At 40.6% G+C, this 20,259-nt stretch overlaps 1 protein-coding gene across 1 annotated transcript in view; it reads left to right on the top strand.

Moving 5' to 3' along the window:
- Positions 1-1,521: 1,521 nt before the first annotated feature.
- Positions 1,522-20,259, top strand: part of EML5 (EMAP like 5) — a 197,929-nt gene continuing 179,191 nt past the window's right edge. The window contains exon 1 of the mRNA XM_047797659.1: positions 1,522-1,865. Within this exon, the coding sequence (XP_047653615.1) occupies positions 1,669-1,865 (197 nt within the window). The 5' untranslated portion in view covers positions 1,522-1,668. The remainder of the gene's footprint in view (positions 1,866-20,259) is intronic.

Genomic DNA, 20,259 nt, shown 5'->3' with positions numbered 1-20,259 from the left:
TACAAGTTCTGACAGGGAAGTGATTTTTTTTTTTTGGACAAAGGAAATTCATATTAGTATTTCATAAGTTAGTATTTCTTGTTGTACACCTTATGGCCATCATTCTGCACTTAAAACTTTTTATAATACAGATTTCAAATTATTTTTACAGGTTTTGGTGAATCGTGGCCATATTCCTGTGAGAATGGGGGCACTTACTATACAGTAGGAGGGGAACTGACAGAGGAATTCATTGCTCCCAGTACATGCGTTTACAGGCCCATTCTCCAGGATCATAAGACTCAAGCTATCTTATTCCAGCATCCCTACAATGCAAGAAGTATCAAGCGTTTACTGGTGTTCACGGAGTTCCCGCTGTAGCTCAGCAGTAAGGAACTCAACTAGCATCCATGAGGATGCAGGTTCGAGCTCTGGTCTTGCTCAGTGGGTTAAGAATCCATCCTGAGCTGTGGTATAGGTCACAGAGGCAGCTTGGATCCCACTTTGCTGTGGCTGTGACATAGGCCGGAAGCTACAGCTCAGATTCAACCCCTAACCTGGGAACTTCCATATGGATGCGGCCCTAAAAAGACAAAAAAAAAAAAAAAGTTTAATGGTGTTCAAAATAGTAATTAAAAGAAATAAATTCAGGTGCCATTGTTATTTATTAAGAAATCGGATCTGATGTCATTTTACTATCTAAATTCTACCTTTAGCTTTGAGGGCAAACAAATAAGCAAGTGTGCACCTCAGAAGTTAGGTTTTATCCCCATTCAATGTCTACTATCCTGAGTACTATGAAGCGGTCAGGAAACACACACACACAGAATTAAGGAGGGGAAAAAAAAGAGGTTAACATCCTGATTCTTCCGTGCATAATAAGCGTACCCTAAATCGGGTGCAGGGGCCTTCCGGCGAGAACTCCCAGCAGCAGGGGATCCGGGTAGCTGAGAGTCTGCCCGAGCCTGGGCAGCTTCGTGAGTGCTCAGTGCCCCGCGAGGACGGAACATAGGGCGGCTGGGGTCGTTAGTCCTGACCGAGGTAGCGGGACTAGACATCAACGGAGAGCTCCAGCGGTGGTGCCCGGGAGCTGCGAGAGCCCGGGTGCTCCTGGGCGGCTGGGAGGCAGGGAGGAGGGACGAGCGTGGGCGGCGGCGGCAGCGGCGGCGAGGGGGCGGGGCCGCGCGAGGGCGCGCGCTCGCCGCTTTCCTGGGCGCGCGGGCGCGCGGCGCGGGTCCGCCGCGCTGTGGGACGAGGCCGCCGCGCGACGCGAACGCCGCAGGTGACCCGGCCGAGGAGCCGGGTGCGCTGGCGGCGGCTGAGGAGTGGAGGCGGGAGGCGGGCCCTCGCTTGGCTAGGCTCCCGGCTTGGGCACTGCGGGCTGAGGAAAGGAGGCGAACTGAGGCGGGCGAAGAGCGCGCGGCACCCCCTTGACAGCCGGCGGCGCCCGCGGCCCTCAGCATGTTCTGCGAGGCGAGGGTTTTCCTCCCGCCCGTGGGCTGAGGCGGCGCCGGCGGCGGCCGGGAGACGCGACATGCACCTGCCAGGCGCGGCTTAGAGGACGCGGCAGGCGGCGAGTCCCAGCCGCCCGGGGGAGGGCTTGCTTCGCCCAGCCGCCGCCGCCTCCCGCTTCCCGCCTCCCGCCTCCCACCGCGGGCCCGAGCGGAGCGGCGAGGTGGGCGCCCCGACATGGCGGCCCGGAGCGCCCCGAGCTGCCACCTGCGGCTCGAGTGGGTGTACGGCTACCGGGGCCACCAATGCCGCAACAACCTCTACTACACGGCGGCCAAGGAGATCGTGTACTTCGTGGCGGGCGTCGGCGTGGTGTACAGCCCGCGGGAGCACCGGCAGAAGTTCTACCGGGGCCACAGCGACGACATCATCAGGTACGGAGGGGCGGGGGTGACCGCTGTCCCCCTGCGACCCGCGCGCAGAGTTTGCACCTGCTGGTCCTTCTAGGTGCCCATGAACCGCTCTTGCGGGGCACAGCCCCCGGGAGAGAAACCACAACCATCTGGTCCCGAATCCGCCCTATTAACACCGGATAAAACCCTTTCTCCGTCTTCGTGCTCTAGAGTCTCTCTCTCTCTCTCTCTCTCTGTCTCTCTCTCGGGTTGGTGCGGTGACACCAAGATCTCGGATATGCCGGGTGCTCGCTTTTCTGGCTTGTACCCTTCTCCCTCCATCAGATTTATGGAAACAGCAAAAAGAGTGTTGGTAACATTTCACTTTTTAAAATCCCATCGGAGGTTTCCTATTAAACGAATTCTTAACGCGCCAGGGGGAGGTCCTGCACCTAGTAAAGAACTGATAAAAGTACCGTAAGCTGCAGGCTGGTCCTGGGGAGCGCGCCCAGGGTGGCATCCTGCAGGGCACTCCTCTCTTGGCTGTAATCGTTAGTTCAGTTTTCACTGCCTGCTATTATCAGCAGATAAAAAAGAAACCCTGGCAACCTTCAGGCAATTCATTGGACTTTTAAATTTGCACACCTAAAAGCAATTTGGGTAGGTTTGGGCTGGGTTTGATTCGAGGAAGGTGCTAAAATAATTGATTCCCAATTCTCTTGTTTCCTCTTCAATAAAGCACTCCTAAATAAGCTTATTTTTGTATTTTTTTTACTTAAGTCATAGTATTTTTTTTCCATTTTAATTTGTATTTGAGCGGTATCTTAAAGTTGGTGCCACTGCTTGTTTACATTTCGGTAGTGAGCGGTATGTTTGAAATGTAATTTTTCAATCAGTGCCTCTGCAGAACTTTTTTGGCAAATAAAGTTAAAAGCTTCAGAAATGATTCCAGGCCATTGATTATTGCCTCAAGCACAGAATATTTGTCATTGACAGAAGGAGAATGTATTTTAAAACATTTTGAGACTGTGCGTGCACTTCTGGTTTTGTTTTTGGTTTTTTTTTTTTTGGTTGTTTAAATTTCTGTGATTGGATTTGATTACTCAGTTTTATCCTTATATCTATATTTCACAGGATTTAAATTGTGCTTTTTTTGTTTGTTTGTTTGGACTCACTCTGGCACGTGGAAATTCCCAGGGCAGGATCAAACCCTTGCAACAGCAGCAACCTGAGCCACTGCAGTGACAATGCTGGCTCCTTAACTTGCTCCTAGCTAGGCCGCAAGAAGCTCCTAAATTGTGCATTTCAAATCCAATATCATGAATTTGATGTCTTGTAGGCCAAAATCTCTGGTTCTTTTTTTTTTTTTAATTTTTTTTTTTTTGTCTTTTTGCTATATCTTTGGGCCGCTCCCACGGCATATGGAGGTACCCAGGCTAGGGGTTGAATCGGAGCTGTAGCTGCCAGCCTACGCCAGAGCCATAGCAACGCGGGATCCGAGCTGCGTCTGCAACCTACACCACAGCAACGCCAGATCCTTAACCCACTGAGCAAGGGCAGGGACCGAACCCGCAACCTCATGGTTCCTAGTCGGATTCGTTAACCACTGTGCCACGACGGGAACTCCAGCTCTGGTTCTTAAATTCCATAAATAAATAAGATCTTTTACTTTGCATGTCTGTACATTTATGCTCTATAAGGGGGTAAAGGAGCCTTAGGACAAACAAGAGGTAGGACCAGATGGAGTGAAGATAAGGAGAACAGAAACAGATTGTGGAATAGGAAATAAGACAGTGCTTTGGGTTTATTTGTTTGTTATTATCCACCCCAAGAGTAGAATTTACCCCAGTTCTTTGTCTTTTTCCCTGATCCTTTCTGGGCTTCTTTTCCATGTGTTCGGTCTCTCACAGTACAGGGGATAGTAGCTTTACCTCCTAGAAGCAGCTTTGATGGAAGCCCTCCTCCAGAGATTTAGTCTGTTAGGTTTGATTCAGTAGGTGGGGTAGGTTGAAGGATTTTGAGCTTTTCTTGTGCGCTTCTATTGTTTTTACTCCTTGGTAGTTGAGAACAGCATGGTATGAAGACCTCAAATGAGATGCTATTTGATTGGGTAAATGATGTTTTGTTTATTCTCTCAGCAGTCATTTGGAATATATGTCACACTGCTTGAATTTTTAGAATTGTGTTTCAGTAAGCTGTAAGGAAGTAATGCTTTTGCCTTTCTTTGGTATACATATTTGCACAACCATACATATAGTATCTCAAAATATTTCAAAATAACAAATAATTTTTTTAATAATTGGATACTTACGGTTTTATGCACATGATTCATTCTTACAATAATTTATAAAAATAAGTTTTCTTGCAGATTGCAATGGGTTGGTAAAATTTGAACATAGAGTATCCTGAAATTGTGGCACAAATTTAATACAGAACTAAGACTGTAACTTTGAAATCAGTTAAAGGGCTTTGGGAATTTTGTTTCAAATAATAATGGTGGAGATCATTCTTGTTTGTGAAATAGATCAGGCAAATGTTCAAAGCTTTCAAATTTTTTTCAATTCAGTGTTCGAAATATAAGTATAAAAACTATTCCAGTAATTTTTCACTTATGTCACAGCAGAAAATGTAATATTCCTGAATGTGATGGCATGGTGGGAAACAATATTGCTGTAATGTTAGCCTTACTAATAAAAAGTCGTTTCTATTTTTATCATCTGTTTTGTTTTCATATTTGTTTAAAACTTAACATGTAAAACTTATTGGTTAAATATAACTTAGTCTGGTGCTAAGACTATACCAGCATGAGCAAGTTATTGTCCTTAGGTTTTGAAAATGAAAGTGCTATATTGGTTGTAAAGACTGAATAAGGACCAGTCTATCATCTGCTTACCGTTCTTTCATCTTACTACATCTAGCATTGCCAATGGTGGGGCCACGTGATTTATTGTTATCATTTTATCTGTGTTGCAAGTAATTGTCTTCTTTTTGCCATATATATGTATATATACACACGTGTGTGTGTGTGTGCGCATGTGTATGTATATGCATGTGTATATATGTATGTGTGTATATATCTATATGTATATATATATGCTTCTCTGGTAATTTGTCCTTTCGTTACCTTTATTTCAGTATTATATTGCTTCTCTAGTAATTTGTTCTTTGTTATATTTATTTCAGATTTATATAGAAATTCATTTAACTGTCAGAAATAACATCAGAATAATTTTAGAGTTGCTTTTTCTTTCTTAATTGTTTTTTTCCTATGTCCCAAGTTATATTGATAAAATTCTCTAGCTACTAAGTTCTAACAGGTTTAAGGTTTAAGACTGTTATAAAATAGACTACTATCAGTTTTAATATAAGGTGCACATCTGTAACTTGGTCTATGTTTTGAAACTTTTGATACCTGTCTTCTAAAAAGATACAACAGTTTTTAAAATTTATTTTTCTAGTTACTACCCATCAGCACATTTTTGACAAGTTTGTTCTTGAAGTAGTAGATGTTATTGATAGCGTTCAAATCATATATCACTGGTGAAAACCATTGCTGGAATGTAGTCACCTTGGTGCATTTCATTACTAATTTTTTTTCTTTAGACAAAATGAAAGGTGTAGTATTTTGTCAACTGTGGTAGGTGGTGTTCTTAAGAAAACCAATCAAGCTTCACCATAATCTAGTGAAGGTGGTTTTTAACAGCTCTCTATTTATAGTATGGTAATTTCATTTATTCAACATAAGTCTATTTATAGTATGGTAATTTCATTTATTCAACATAAGTCAAAATTATAGTTGCAAAAGCATTTCAGAATGTATGATGTTTCCATGGTGGATCAATATTTTTTTGTTTGTTTTTATGGGTTGAAGGTAGCAACTTTTTAAGGTCCGGCAGGAATTATTGCAAACCTACTTGTTGTCTACTTAATGTTTCTAGATATGTGGTCACAATTTCCCAAACCTGGCTGGTCATCAGAATCATTTAAGGAACTTTTTGCCAATTTGTAGCCTTTTAATCAAATGCACTAAGTCAAAATCCTCTAGAGCTAGACCCCAGAAATTTATTTTTCAAAAAATGCCCCAGATGATTCTTTTTAGGAAACATGTTGTCAATCTGTATCCCAAAACATGCATGGGTAGAATTCTTTTTTAAATTTTATTTTTATTTTTTATTTAATTGAAATATTGTTGATTTAATGTGTTAATTTCTGCTGTCAGCAAAGTGACTCAGTTGTATATACACTCTGTGAGTCTTTCTTTTTCATAGATAGATTCATTGTGTCATATTTTGTTTTTATTTTTTAATCTTTTTTAATTTTTATGGCCACTCCTGTGGTATATGGTAGTTCTCAGGGTAGGGTCAAATCAGAATCGTAGCTGCAGGCTTATGCCACAGCCATGGTAACACAAGTTTCAAGCCTCATCTGTGACCTACCCCAAAGTCTGTGGCAACACGGTATCCTTAACTCACTGAGAGAGGCCTGGGATCAAGCCCACATCTTCACGGAGACAATGTCAGATTCTTAACCCACTGAGCCACAATGGGAACTCCCATGTCATATTTTAGATTCCACATATAAATGACATCATATGGTATTTGTCTTTCTTTCTGACTTACTTCACTTAGTATGAGAATCTCTAGTTGCATCCATGTTGCTGCAAATGGCCCTATTTCATTCTTTTTTATGGCTGAGCAATATTCTATTGTGTATATATATATATATATATATATATATATATATATATATATATACACCATATCTTCTGTATCCATTCATCTGTTGATGAACATTTAAGTTGTTTCCATGTCTTGGCTATTGTGAATAGTGCTGCTATGAACATAAGGAATGTATGGGTAGAGTCCTTAAATAAGCAGTTTGAGAAGTGGGTATAAACACTCCCCTCAAACCTAATAGCAGAATTTTCTTAAGCATTATGTAATAGCTAGTAGCAGTATTGCAGAAAGTATTAGGCAATACAGATTTAGTAAAATATTCCTGTGTTTAAGTAATTAGAATAGATAACCTTAACTTTCACAGGCTATAGAATAATTCTCTTCTGTAAGATTTTATTTTATGTATTTAGATATCAAAATATTTATGGTTATTTGTTTTTCAAATACTGCATAGTTTAAGGAATAAAATTAACAGATGTTTTCAGGCAAAGGTTGGAATTATCTACACTAATCAAATTTTCATAAATGTACATTAAATGCATCTTTATGGGGGATAAGACAAATTTTAGATTTGTATTATAATAACAATTTTCATTTATTATTTTGTACTGTGTCTAATATACATATAATTAATAAAACATTTTGGGTATAAACTAAGGAAAACATGGAAAATAAGTACATTATTAGAAAATATTAAGGAATAAGAATAGTTTCTTAGAAACTATTAACTTACTGTTCTTTCAAAGACTTTTCATTCATCAAAGAAATATTTATCGAGCATCTTCTTTGTACAAGGGTTGCAACTCTAAAATTTTAGGAGTTTAAGACATTTAAGAATCACTTAGAATACTGTGGGTACTGGGGATAGCATTATATGATGGCATATGGTATATGATAGGGACAGAACAGTTCACAGTGATGTTTCCTAGTTAGTATAATACTTAAGCTGGCTGAGTCTTTAAGGAAAACAGAGAAATAGTCATCAGAAGAAATGAGTGAAGGTATAGCATTCTGGGAAGAGGTAACAGCATATGTAGTTGTCTTGTGTTAAGAGAAAATATCTGAAAAAGTTTTTTTAATGATTTTTATTTTTTCCATTATATATAGTTGGTTTACAGTGTTCTGTCAATTTCTACTGTACATCAAAGTGAGCCAGCCACACATATATATCACATTATCCTCCATCATGTTTCATCACAAGTGACTAGGTATAGTTCTCTGTGCTATACAGCAGAATTTCAATGCTTATCCACTCCAAATGCAATAGTTTGCATCTGTTGAAAAAGTTGTTTGTACTCACTACCTTCAGTTCTTTTTCTCCCATGAAGTCTTGGCTCTATTCTATTTTACCATAGCAGCTCTTGTCAAGGTTACCAATGGCCTCCACAGTGCTATATCCAGTGGTCCATTCTTTGTTATTTTCTTACTTGATTTATCATTGTCATTTGCCACAGTTGGTTATTACTGCCTTCTTTTTTTTTTTTTTTTTTTTGTCTTTTTGCCATTTCTTGGGCCGCTCCTGCGGCATATGGAGGTTCCCAGGCTAGGGGTCGAATCGGAGCTGTAGCCACCGGCCTACGCCAGAGCCACAGCAACGTGGGATCCGAGCCGCGTCTGCAACCTACACCACAGCTCACGGCAACCCTGGATTGTCAACCCACTGAGCAAGGGCAGGGACCGAACCCGCAACCTCGTGGTTCCTAGTCGGATTCGTCAACCACTGCGCCACGACGGGAACTCCAATTCCTGCTTTCTTAAGACACTTTCTTAGGTGGCGTCTGGAACACATCTTAGTGTAGAAATAGGTATTTCTTGGTTTGCTTATTCTCTCAGCAAAATTTTATTGAGCACCTATTAGTATTTGCCAGAAATATTTTTAGCACTAGAGTTACAGCAGTGAACCAAACAGGTGAAATTTCCAACCCTCATGGAATTAATATCTACTCTGGGAAGATAATAAACAAGGTGAATTTCATATGTATATACATATATAAATTAAATATATAGTGTATACATATACATATTTTCGTTATTTTTGTACATACAGTTTGTGTGTATGTATCTATATATAGTATGTAAGGATTAAGAAAAACAGGAAAGTGAGAGATAATTGGAAAGAGTTTAGGTAGATATTTGGATAGGGTAACTGGGAAGGCCTCACTGTAAATAAGTGTGTAACACTTGAGTAAAGTGACTTGGAGGCGGGGGAATGTGCTGTGTGGATAACTGAGGGAAGGACATTTCAGGCCAAGGGACTATCAGGTTCAAAAGTCCTGAGGTAGAATGCCTCCTGTGTCTGAGGAACAGTAAGGAAGTTAGAGAGGCTGGGGTGCAGTGAATTCACGTGGAAGTAGTAAAGGAATGAGGTCTGACGGAGTCATGGTTGGTGGGAGCAGATTGTGTAGGTCCTTATAGGCTATTGAGAGGATTTTAGCTTTCCCATCTGAGGGAGATTAGAAGCCATTGGAACAATTTAATCAAATTAGTGACATAATTTGATTAATGGTTTAACAAGATCCCTCTGGCTCCTATGTTGATGACAGACTGAGGGAGAGGGGCAGGATAGGAGCAGAGAGACCACTCAGGAGACTGTTGCCATGATCCAGTCAAGAGATATTGGTAGCTTGGGCCAGAGTGGTTACAGTGCAGATAGTGAAAAAGGGTTAGATAGGTTTTGAAAGCAGAGGCAGCATGATTTACTGATGGACCAGGTATAAATTGGGACAGAACAGAAAGGTCAATGGTGACTGCAGTTTTTGGTCAGAACATCTGAAAGAAAGGAGTTGCCAATTACTGACTTAGCAAAGACTGTGGGAAGAATAAATTTTCTGCTTTGGGAGAAAAGGAAGATCATGAGCTATTTTAGAAGCGTTTTGTTTTAGATACTAATAGACAACCAAGTGGGGATGTACATTAGGCAGTCGAACATACATGTCTATAATTTAATGAATGGTATAAAATGGGCTGTCATAAATTTGGGTGTTATTAGCTTATATATAGTATTTAAAGCCATGAGCCTGGATAAGATCTCTGAGGGAGTGAGTATAGGTAAAAGATCTGAAAAATGGCCCTCCAACATTTAAATATAGGGGAGATGAAAAAGAACTGACAAAAAAGTGGCCAGAGAGACGGAGGAAAAGCGGAAGAGTTGGTGGTGGGGGGTGGGGCAGGTCATGGAAGTCAAGTGAAAAGAGTGTTTCAGGGAGAAGAAAGTGATCAGCTGTATCAGGCAAGGTGAGTAGTGCTGCTTCTTAGTGGAGGTGTTAGCTGTTTTGCAGATTGTCTGGGAGACTATGTATGTTCAGGGGATTGAGAAACAGAGGGAGCAGAAAGAAGATTGTCACAAGATTGTCTGGGAGACTATGTATGTTCAAGGGATTGAGGAACAGAGGGAGCAGAAAGAAGTAATCAAAATTAGTCATGTCAGAGTTCCCGTCGTGGCTCAGTGGTTGACGAATCCGACTAGGAACCTTGAGGTTACAGGTTCGATCCCTGGCCTTGCTCAGTGGGTTAAGGATCCAGCATTGCCGTGAGCTGTGGTGTAGGTCACAGACGTGGCTCGGATGTGGTGTTGCTGTGGCTCTGGCATAAGCTGGCGGCTACAGCTCCGATTGGACCTCTAGCCTGGGAACCTCCATATGCCGCAGGAGTGGCCCTAGAAAAGGCAAAAACAGAAAAAAAAATTAGTCGTGTCATTATTAGTATACAGAACTGGCCTCCTTCCAGATTTGTTCCAGCAGCTTCCAGTTTGCTTGGTTATTTCAAAATGGCGTAAAATGGTACATATCTCACAGCTCTAGATCCTTGCTGTTTAAATGTGTGTCCTTAGACCAGTAGCTTCAGCAGCAACCTGCTTGTTAGAAAAGCAGATCTCATTGCTGTATAGCAGAAATTGACAGAACATTCTAAATTAGCTATAATATAAAAAATAATAATTAAAAAAAGAAAGAAATGCCAATCTCAGACCCCACCCCAGAGCTACTGAATTAGATTCTCAATTTAAACAACATTCGCAGGCAATGTTGTGGGTTTGAAATTAAAATTATGGGTTTTGAGGGAGTTCCCTTGTGGCACAGTGGTTTAAGGATCTGGTGTTGTCACTGCAGGGATTCTGGGTTGCTGCTGTGGTGCAGGTTCAGTCCCTGGTGTGGGCATTTCTACATGCCACAAGTGCAACCAAAAACAAAACTCTTTTTTAAAAGTTGTAGGTTTTAATATATGCCCCAAATACAGGAGCACCCAGATACATACAACAAATATTAACAGACATAAAGGGAGATATTGATGAGAATACAATCATAGTAGGAGACCTTAATACCCCCCTCACATCAATGGACAGATCCTCTAGACAGAAAACCAATAAAGCAACAGAGATCCTAAAGGAAACAATAGAAAAGTTAGACTTAATTGATATCTTCAGGACACTACATCCAAAAAGAATACACGTTCTTCTCAAATGCTCATGGAACATTCTCAAGAATTGACCACATATTGGGACACAAAGCTAATCTCAATAAATTTAGGAGCATAGAAATTATCTCAAGTATCTTCTCTGACCACAATGCCATGAAATTAGAAACCAACCATGGGAAAAGGAAAGAGAATAAACCTACTACATGGAGACTAAACAACATGCTACTAAAAAACCAATGGGTCAATGAGGAAATCAAGAAGGAAATTAAAAACTACCTTGAAACAAATGATAATGAAGACACAACCGCTCAAAATCTATGGGATGCTGCGAAAGCAGTGCTCAGAGGGAAATTTATAGCAATACAGGCCTTTCTCAAAAAAGAAGAAAGATCCCAAATGGACAACTTAACCCTCCACCTAAATGAATTAGAAAAAGAACAAAAAAGTCCTAAAGTCAGCAGAAGGAAGGAAATTATAAAGATCAAAGAAGAAATCCATAAAATAGAGACTCAAAAAACAATAGAGAAAATTAATAAAACCAAGAGCTGGTTCTTTGAAAAGGTGAACAAAATTGGCAAACCCCTGGCCAGACTCACTAAAAAGAGGAGAGAAAGAACCCAAATAACCAAAACTATAAATGAAAAAGGAGAAATCACAACGGATACAGCAGAAATACAAAAAACCATAAGAGAATACTATGAACAACTATACGGCAACAAGTTTGACAATCTGGAAGAAATGGACAATTTTCTAGAATCTTACAGCCTGCCAAAACTGAATCAAGTAGAAACAGACCAACTGAACAGACCGATCACTAGAAATGAAATTGAAGAGGTCATAAAATCACTCCCTACAAATAAAAGTCCAGGGCGAGATGGCTTCACAGGTGAATTCTATCAAACCTATAAAGAGGAATTGGTGCCCATCCTCCTTAAACTCTTTCAAAAGGTTGAAGAAGAAGGAATCCTCCCAAAGACATTCTATGATGCCACCATCACCCTCATTCCAAAACCAGACAGAGATACCACCAAAAAAGAAAACTATCGCCCAATATCATTGACGAATATAGATGCAAAAATTCTCAACAAAATCTTAGCCAACCGAATCCAACAACATACCAAAAAAATTACACACCATGACCAGGTTGGGTTCATCCCAGGTTCACAAGGATGGTTCAACATACGCAAATCAATCAGCATCATACACCACATTAACCAAAAAAAAGTCAAAAATCACATGATCATCTCAATAGACGCAGAAAAAGCTTTTGACAAAGGCCAACATCCATTCATGATCAAGACCCTCGCCAAAGTGGGTATAGAGGGAACTTTCCTGAATATAATCAAAGCCATTTATGATAAACCCACAGCAAATATAATCCTCAATGGGGAAAAACTGAAAGCCTTCTCACTCAAATCTGGAACAAGACAGGGATGCCCACTCTCACCACTGCTCTTCAACATCGTTTTGGAAGTCCTAGCCACAGCAATTAGACAAACCAAAGAAATCAAAGGCATCCATATAGGAAGAGAAGAGATCAAACTGTCACTGTATGCAGATGACATGATACTATACATAGAAAACCCTAAGGACTCAACCCCAAAACTACGTGAACTGATTCATAAATTCAGCAAAGTAGCAGGATATAAGATTAACATGCAGAAGTCAGTTGCATTTCTGTATACCAGCAATGAACTATTAGAAAAGGAATACAAAAATACGATACCTTTTAAAATTGCACCTCACAAAATCAAATACCTCGGAATACACCTGACCAAGGAGGTAAAGGACCTATATGCCGAGAACTATAAAACTTTCATCAAAGAAATCAAAGAAGATGGAAAGAAATGGAAAGATATTCCATGTTCCTGGATTGGAAAAATCAATATTGTAAAAATGGCCATACTACCCAAAGCAATCTATACAGTCAATGCAATCCCTATCAAATTACCCAGGACATTTTTCACAGAACTAGAACAAACAATCCAAACATTTATATGGAACCACAAAAGACCCAGAATCGCCAAAGCAATCCTGAGAAACAAAAACCAAGCAGGAGGCATAACTCTCCCAGACTTCAAGAAATACTACAAAACCACAGTCATCAAAACAGTGTGGCACTGGTATCAGAACAGACAGACAGACCAATGGAACAGAATAGAGAACCCGGAAATAAACCCTGACACCAATGGTCAATTAATCTTTGACAAAGGAGGCAAGAACATCAAGTGGGAAAAAGAAAGTCTATTCAGCAAGCATTGCTGGGAAACCTGGACAACTGCATGCACAGCAACGACACCATGCACACCCTCACACCATGCACAAAAATAAACTCAAAATGGCTGAAAGACTTAAATATAAGACAGGACACCATCAAACTCCTAGAAGAAAACATAGGCAAAACACTCTCTGACATCAACATCATGAATATTTTCTCAGGTCAGTCTCCCAAAGCAATAGAAATCAGAGCAAAAATAAACCCATGGGACCTCATCAAACTGAAAAGCTTTTGCACAGCAAAGGAAACCCAAAAGAAAACAAAAAGACAACTTACAGAATGGGAGAAAACAGTTTCAAATGATGCAACCGACAAGGGCGTAATCTCTAGAATATATAAACAACTTATACAACCCAGCAGCAAAAAAGCCAATCAATCAATGGAAAAATGGGCAAGAGACCTGAATAGACATTTCTCCAAAGAAGATATACAGATGGCCAACAAACACATGAAAAAATGCTCAACATCGCTGATTATAAGAGAAATGCAAATCAAAACTACCATGAGATACCACCTCACACCAGTCAGAATGGCCATCATTAATAAGTCCACAAATAACAAGTGCTGGAGGGGCTGTGGAGAAAAGGGAACCCTCCTGCACTGTTGGTGGGGATGTAAACTGGTATAGCCACTATGGAGAACAGTTTGGAGGTACCTTAGAAATCTATACATAGAACTTCCATATGACCCCACAATCCCACTCTTGGGCATCTATCTGGACAAAACTCTACTTAAAAGAGACACATGCACCCGCATGTTCATTGCAGCACTCTTCACAATAGCCAGGACATGGAAACAACCCAAATGTCCATCGACAGAGGATTGGATTCGGAAGAGGTGGTATATATACACAATGGAATACTACTCAACCATAAAAAAGAATGACATAATGCCATTTGCAGCAACATGGATGGAACTAGAGAATCTCATACTGAGTGAAATGAGCCAGAAAGACAAAGACAAATACCATATGATATCACTTATAACTGGAATCTAATATCCAGCACAAATGAACATCTCCTCAGAAAAGAAAATCATGGACTTGGAGAAGAGACTTGTGGCTGCCTGATGGGAGGGGGAGGGAGTGGGAGGGATCGGGAGCTTGGGCTTATCAGACACAACTTAGAATAGATTTACAAGGAGATCCTGCTGAATAGCATTGAGAACTTTGTCTAGATACTCATGTTGCAACAGAACAAAGGGTGGGGGAAAAATGTAATTGTAATGTATACATGTAAGGATAACCTGACCCCCTTGCTGTACAGTGGGAAAATAAAAAAAATTATAAATAAATAAATCAATAAATCATGACCCTCCATTTGATATCAAAAAAAAAAAAAAAGATTCACCATCACTTACCTTCTTTTCTCAGTTCACTTCAAAGTTTGAGAAAGGTACCCATTTTAATTTAATTTTGAAAATGGGGAACCAAGTCTTAGAGAAACAAGTAGTAGAGATGTTTGCTTTGAAATAAATTTTTAGCAAAGAGAAAAAAAAAGTTGTAGGTTTTGATGTTAAAGTTTGGAAAGCACACTCTAGATCAGTAGTCCTCAAAGAGTGGCCCTTTAACCAACAGCATTAGCATCACCTGGAAACTTGTTAGAAATACAAATTCTTGAGCTTTACTCCAGCAGTCCGCTTTAATCACATCCATGTGATATTGATATATTCCAAAGCTTGATAGCTATTGCTCTAGATTCTAGATTTTCAACCCTGGCTGCATATTAGAGTCACTTAAAGCAAACATAATAAAACTACCCATGGCTGAGTCTCTTCCCTAGAAATTCTGATTTAATTTATTTAGGGTAGGTCTTAAGTCTTAGCTCTTTGTTGCTGTTTACTTCTGTTTTTAAGCTTCCTAGATGATTCCAATATGCAACCTGGGTTGAAAGTCACTTCTCTAGATATAGAAGTAATCCAGGAAGCAAACTAAAATAATTCAGGGCCTGCCCAAATTTATTCACTTACTGTTATGCATTATATAACAGTATTGATCATTTGCCAAGTATTGAGATGCCTTTAAAAACTTTGGGTGTATTGCCTAATTTCCATTTGGAGATTTCTTTTTTTAACGGAAGAAAGCAACTCTTACTATGCCTTTCCATTAATGGATCTATATAGTGTCATCAGTAGCTGAAAACATGAAAAGACATATTTTCCATCAGTCCAGAAAAATGCTCACTTACTGGGGACTTAGAAGGTTTATTTAATGGGCAAAATTATGTGCATCCTGCATGGTATCAAGTGAGGTGTAACCCAGGGCCTCAGATGAGGATTTCAGCAGACTCCTGCAATGGTTGCAGTGAGTTTGGCTAAACGATTTGGACCATCGAAAACCTAAGATTGTCCATTAATAAATTTCCATTTTGGAGCCAGAATGTGCAGTTAGAAATAGACCAAATATGTTAATATTTGAGGAGGCATATAAATTCCCCTCAGAAGGATAGATCATCCCCACCCAATGAAATTCTAAAGTAGACATATCTACATAAGCAGTTTAAATAGCACCCTGGATTCATCTCCAGTCACAGCAGGGTAGCTGGGATATTGTGTTTTGTAAGGCTTGAAACAACATGTTGCCACTCACCAAATGTGAAACAGCCACTAACAGCTGCCTGGCATCTCTTTAGGCCAGCAAGTGTCCTCCATTGTGTCTTCAATTTGGATCATTGTTCTGAGACAGCATGGGACTGGCAAGAGGTTACACCTCACCAGTGTAAATTAGCTACTTTGGCTACAGTGGTATCTATTCTAGGATGGCACATGGCATTACCATTTTGGCCCAAGACTACCAGAATGTGTACAGAAGCCTTAGTAGCGCCTGGATTTCCTTTCTACAATATCACCTTATGTTGGCCAATGTAATTTAAAAATGGATTGGATTGTTAAAAGACCAAGTGAAATATAGGGCCCACCTTACAAAACTGGCATGCATATCCATCTGAATTAGTAGACATGGTGGAAAAATGCTAAAAAATTCCTCGAATGAGGGGATAGATACGGTACTGAAGATGGACATTGGACCCTGGATCCAGCTATTTTTGAGGCCACAAGCAGGCTCATTTCATCATAACACCACTACATTTTAAATTATTTTTTCTTTTGGATAGGTGGCTCTTAATACTGGTTTGGCAAAGAGGTTGTGAATGTAGGAGGTGTTAACTCAGATTTCGCTCTAAAAGTTACCCTCTTCTTCACAATCAGGGAGAGATACCTAATTTTACTTTAGTCCAGAGGCTGGGTAATATAGGGATAAAGCAGAGAGGTTGGATGTGAGGTGAGAATTCTGGATAGCATTGTTGCTAAGGTATGGATGGTTCAACCCCATAATGGAGCCTAAGAAAGGGAGAGGTCAAAGTCATGAGTACTGGAAACATGGAATGTGTGGCAAAACAGGAGCACCTAAAGGCCTCAAAATGCATTTTTGGTGAAAAAAGTGTACATAGCCTGTTCCCCAGATCAGTTAGAAGAACTGATGTGCAGTCGCTATAGGTCTCCTTGTTGAGGAAATCCTGTGCTCTTTCTGTACCTGGGAATCATATACCTGTTTCACCTTCCAACCAAAGAGGACATTCATTTTCTATCTTTTTTTCATTACTATGAGAGGACTTTCTTTCCTCTTCAGGAGTGCAGTACTAGATACTACTGCCTCAGGTGTGGAAGCTCACATTACGTATTCATTTCAGTCTATGGAGCACAATGGCAATTGCCATAGGCAGTTACTCCTAAGAATTGTGCGATTTTTACCCAGCATGATGTTGCTTGTGGCATTATTTAAATTAGCCACAAGATGTTGATGTAACCAGATCTAATTACCTCAGTGTCCATATCTTTACAGATAGTAAGGTCAATTAGGGAGCGGGGCATAATTCTCAGTTGGGAGTGGAAAGTGGAAGGCTGTTGTAGATCTTGGAATAGGTGATAACAGAGACCACACAGTAGTCAACATTACTTGGTTGCAATGTGATTTTTCTAATTATTAGTGACCCCAGGGACAATGTATGTGACACATAGAGGGTGGCACTACTAACATAGTAGGATATTTTATCTGTAACCTGGGTGTTAGATTCAGATTATAAGTGGACATGCACTTGCAAAAGGCAGTTATTACAGCATGCAAAGAGTATGTGCAGGAGTCTGAAGTTGGGAACAGGGAATATGAGAGGTTTGGTAGGCTCCCTCTTAGAGGGTGGTTATAATATTGAAAATTGTTAATATGTATTTATTATGGAAAATTGAAAATTACAGAAAAAGTGGTAAAATATTTACCTGCAGTCTTATAATCTAGAGATACTGCTATTGTGTTTTGGATTATTTCCTTGTAAATCTTTATGGTACATGTATCATAAGACTTGAAGACTATTTTTTTTAGAGCAGTTTAGGTTTATACCAAAATTGAGAGGAAGGTATAGATTTCCTATATACTCCCACCCCTACACATACATAGCCTCTCCTCTTATCAGTATCATTCAGTAGAATGGTACATTTTCAAGGATGAACCTACATCAACACTTCATAATCACTTATAGTTTCCCTTAAGGATTACCCTTGGTGTTGTACATTCTGTGGTTTGAACAAATGCTTAATGACATATATCTATCATTATCATGTCATATAATACAGAGTATTTTCACTGCCCTGAAAAACCTCTGTGTTCTGCCTGTTCATTTACTGCCCCTCCCTGAAACAACTGATGTTTTTACTGACTCCATAGTTTTGCCTTTTCCGAATGTCATGTAGTTTGAATCATATACTACGTAGCTTTTTCAGATGGACTTCTTTCATTTAGTTGCCTTTATGGTTCCTCCATGGCTTGATAGTTCATTTCTTTTTAGTGCTGAATAATATTGCATTGTCTGGATGTAGCGGGTTTATCCATTTACGTACTGAAGGATGTCACGATTGCTTCCAAGTTTTCACATTAATGAATAAAGCTGTAAACATCCTTGTGCAAGTTTTTGTGTGGAATGAATTTTTACTCCTTTGGATAAAGACTAAGGAGTACAGTTGCTGGATTGTATGATAAGGTTATGTTTAGTTTTGTAAGAAACTGCCAAACTATCTTCCGAAGTGGCTGTACTGTTTTTGCATTCTCACCAGCAATGTATTATAGCTCCTGTTGCTCCACATCCTTGTCAGCATTTGCCATTGTCAGTGTTCTGAATTTTGGCCATTCTAATAAGCATGTAGTAGGATCTCATAGTTTTGATTTGCATGCCCCTGGTGACATGTTATAGAGCATCTTTTCATGTTTATTTGCTATCTGTGTATCTTCTTTGATGAGAAGTCTTTTAAAGTCTTTGGCCTAATTTTTAATTGGGTTGTTTTCTTATTGTTGAGTTTTTAGACTCCTTTGTATATTTTGGATAGCAGTCCTTTTACAGATGGGTCTTTTACAGATGTTTTCTCCCAGTCTGTGGCTTGTCTTCTAATGCTCTAGACATTGTCTTTCACAGGGCAGAAGTTATTTATTTATTTATTTAAATTTTTTGGCTGCCCCCTTGGCATGTGGAAATTCCCAGGCCAGGGATCAAACTTTCACCACAGCAGTGACCCAAACCACAGCAGTAACAATGCTGGATCCTTACCCACTAGGCCTCCAGGGAATTCCAGAAATTCTTTATTGTAATGAAGTCCAGCACATCAGTTATTTCTTTCATGAATCTTGTGTTTGATGTTCTATGTAAAAAAGCATCACCATACCCAGGGTCATCTAGGTTTTCTCCTATTTGTCTTCCAGGAATTTTATAGTTGTACATTTAGGGTTGTGGAGTGGGTGGTTGCAGGGCTGGGTGGTTTCAGACATAATGTCAGCCTGCTGGTGCATGGGGCCAATTCCAGACATAGCTGGCTGCAGGGTCTAGGGTGTCCCAAAGCTGGTGCTGGCCCACTGGTAAGTGGGGCTGTATTCTAAGGCAGTTGACTGAGGAGTCCAAAGTGTCTTGGAGCTGGTATCAGACAGCCAGTGGGCAGAACTGGGCCCTGGGGTCTTTGGTTGCAGAGCCTGTGGATTTTAGAACTGGTGTCAGTCTGCTGGTAGGCAGGAAAGAGGCCCAGGGGAATCCTTGGGCTAGTGCTGATTCACTGGTAGGCAGAACTGGGTCCCAGGGGCTCTAGCTACAAGGGCCCCATGGGTCCAGAATCAGTGTTTCTGCAAACTGGTGGGTGAGGCTGGTTCTGGGGCAAGTGCTGGCCCACTGTGTACATGGCTCTGGGTCCTGGGCCTTTGGTGAACAGGGTTAAGTTCCTGAGTGACTGTGGGCTCAAGGGGCCTTAAAGTAGCAAGCCTGCTGCTATATGGGACAGAGTCTCTGCCCAGCTAGTTGCTTGGCCTGAGGCATCCTAGTATTGGTGCTGAAAGGAAGACTGGTGTGAAGAATTGAGTCCTGGCACTAATAGGTAGAAAGAGGGTTCAAAAATGGTGCTTGCCAGCCCTAGTGTCTATGTGGTAGAATAAGCTCCCCCAAATGATTGCCACGTGTGTCTTTGTACCCAGGATAAGTTCCATTTGCCTTCTGCTTCTCTGGGAGGCTCTCTGGAACAACATGTCAATCTGACCCAGGCTTCTTTCAAATTTTAATTTCTGCCCTGGGTCCTGAAGTGTGAGATTTTGTGTGTGCCCTTTAAGAGTGGAGTCTCCATTTCCCACAGCCCCCTGGCTCTCCCAAAAGTAAGCCCCACTGGACTTCAAAGCCAATGTTCTGGGAGCTCATCTTACCAGTGTAGGACCCCTGCATGGGGGAGCTTGATATAGGACCCAGACCACTAGCTCCTTGGGGTGAACCTCTGCAAATTGTGTTATCCTCCTGTTTGTGGGTCACCCACCGGGGGGTATGGGTCTTGAGTCAATGCTCCGTATTCATCTTATTGTGGTTCCTTCTATATATATTTATCTGTAGAATTTTTTTCTGCTAGTATTCCAGTTTTTCTCATCAATAGTTGTGTCCTCCTACTCTGCTATCTTGGCCACTCCCCCAGTATCAAACTGTTTTGTTTACTATAGCTTTATAGTATGTCTTAAAGTTGGGTAGTGTCAGTCCTCCAGCATTGTTCTTCTTCAATATTGTGT

The sequence above is a fragment of the Phacochoerus africanus genome, chromosome 9 (assembly GCF_016906955.1).
Source record: "Phacochoerus africanus isolate WHEZ1 chromosome 9, ROS_Pafr_v1, whole genome shotgun sequence".
In the NCBI taxonomy this organism is placed as follows: domain Eukaryota; kingdom Metazoa; phylum Chordata; class Mammalia; order Artiodactyla; family Suidae; genus Phacochoerus; species Phacochoerus africanus.
The sequence above is the reverse complement of the archived record's forward strand: the minus strand, read 5'-3'. Positions and strand labels throughout refer to the sequence as shown.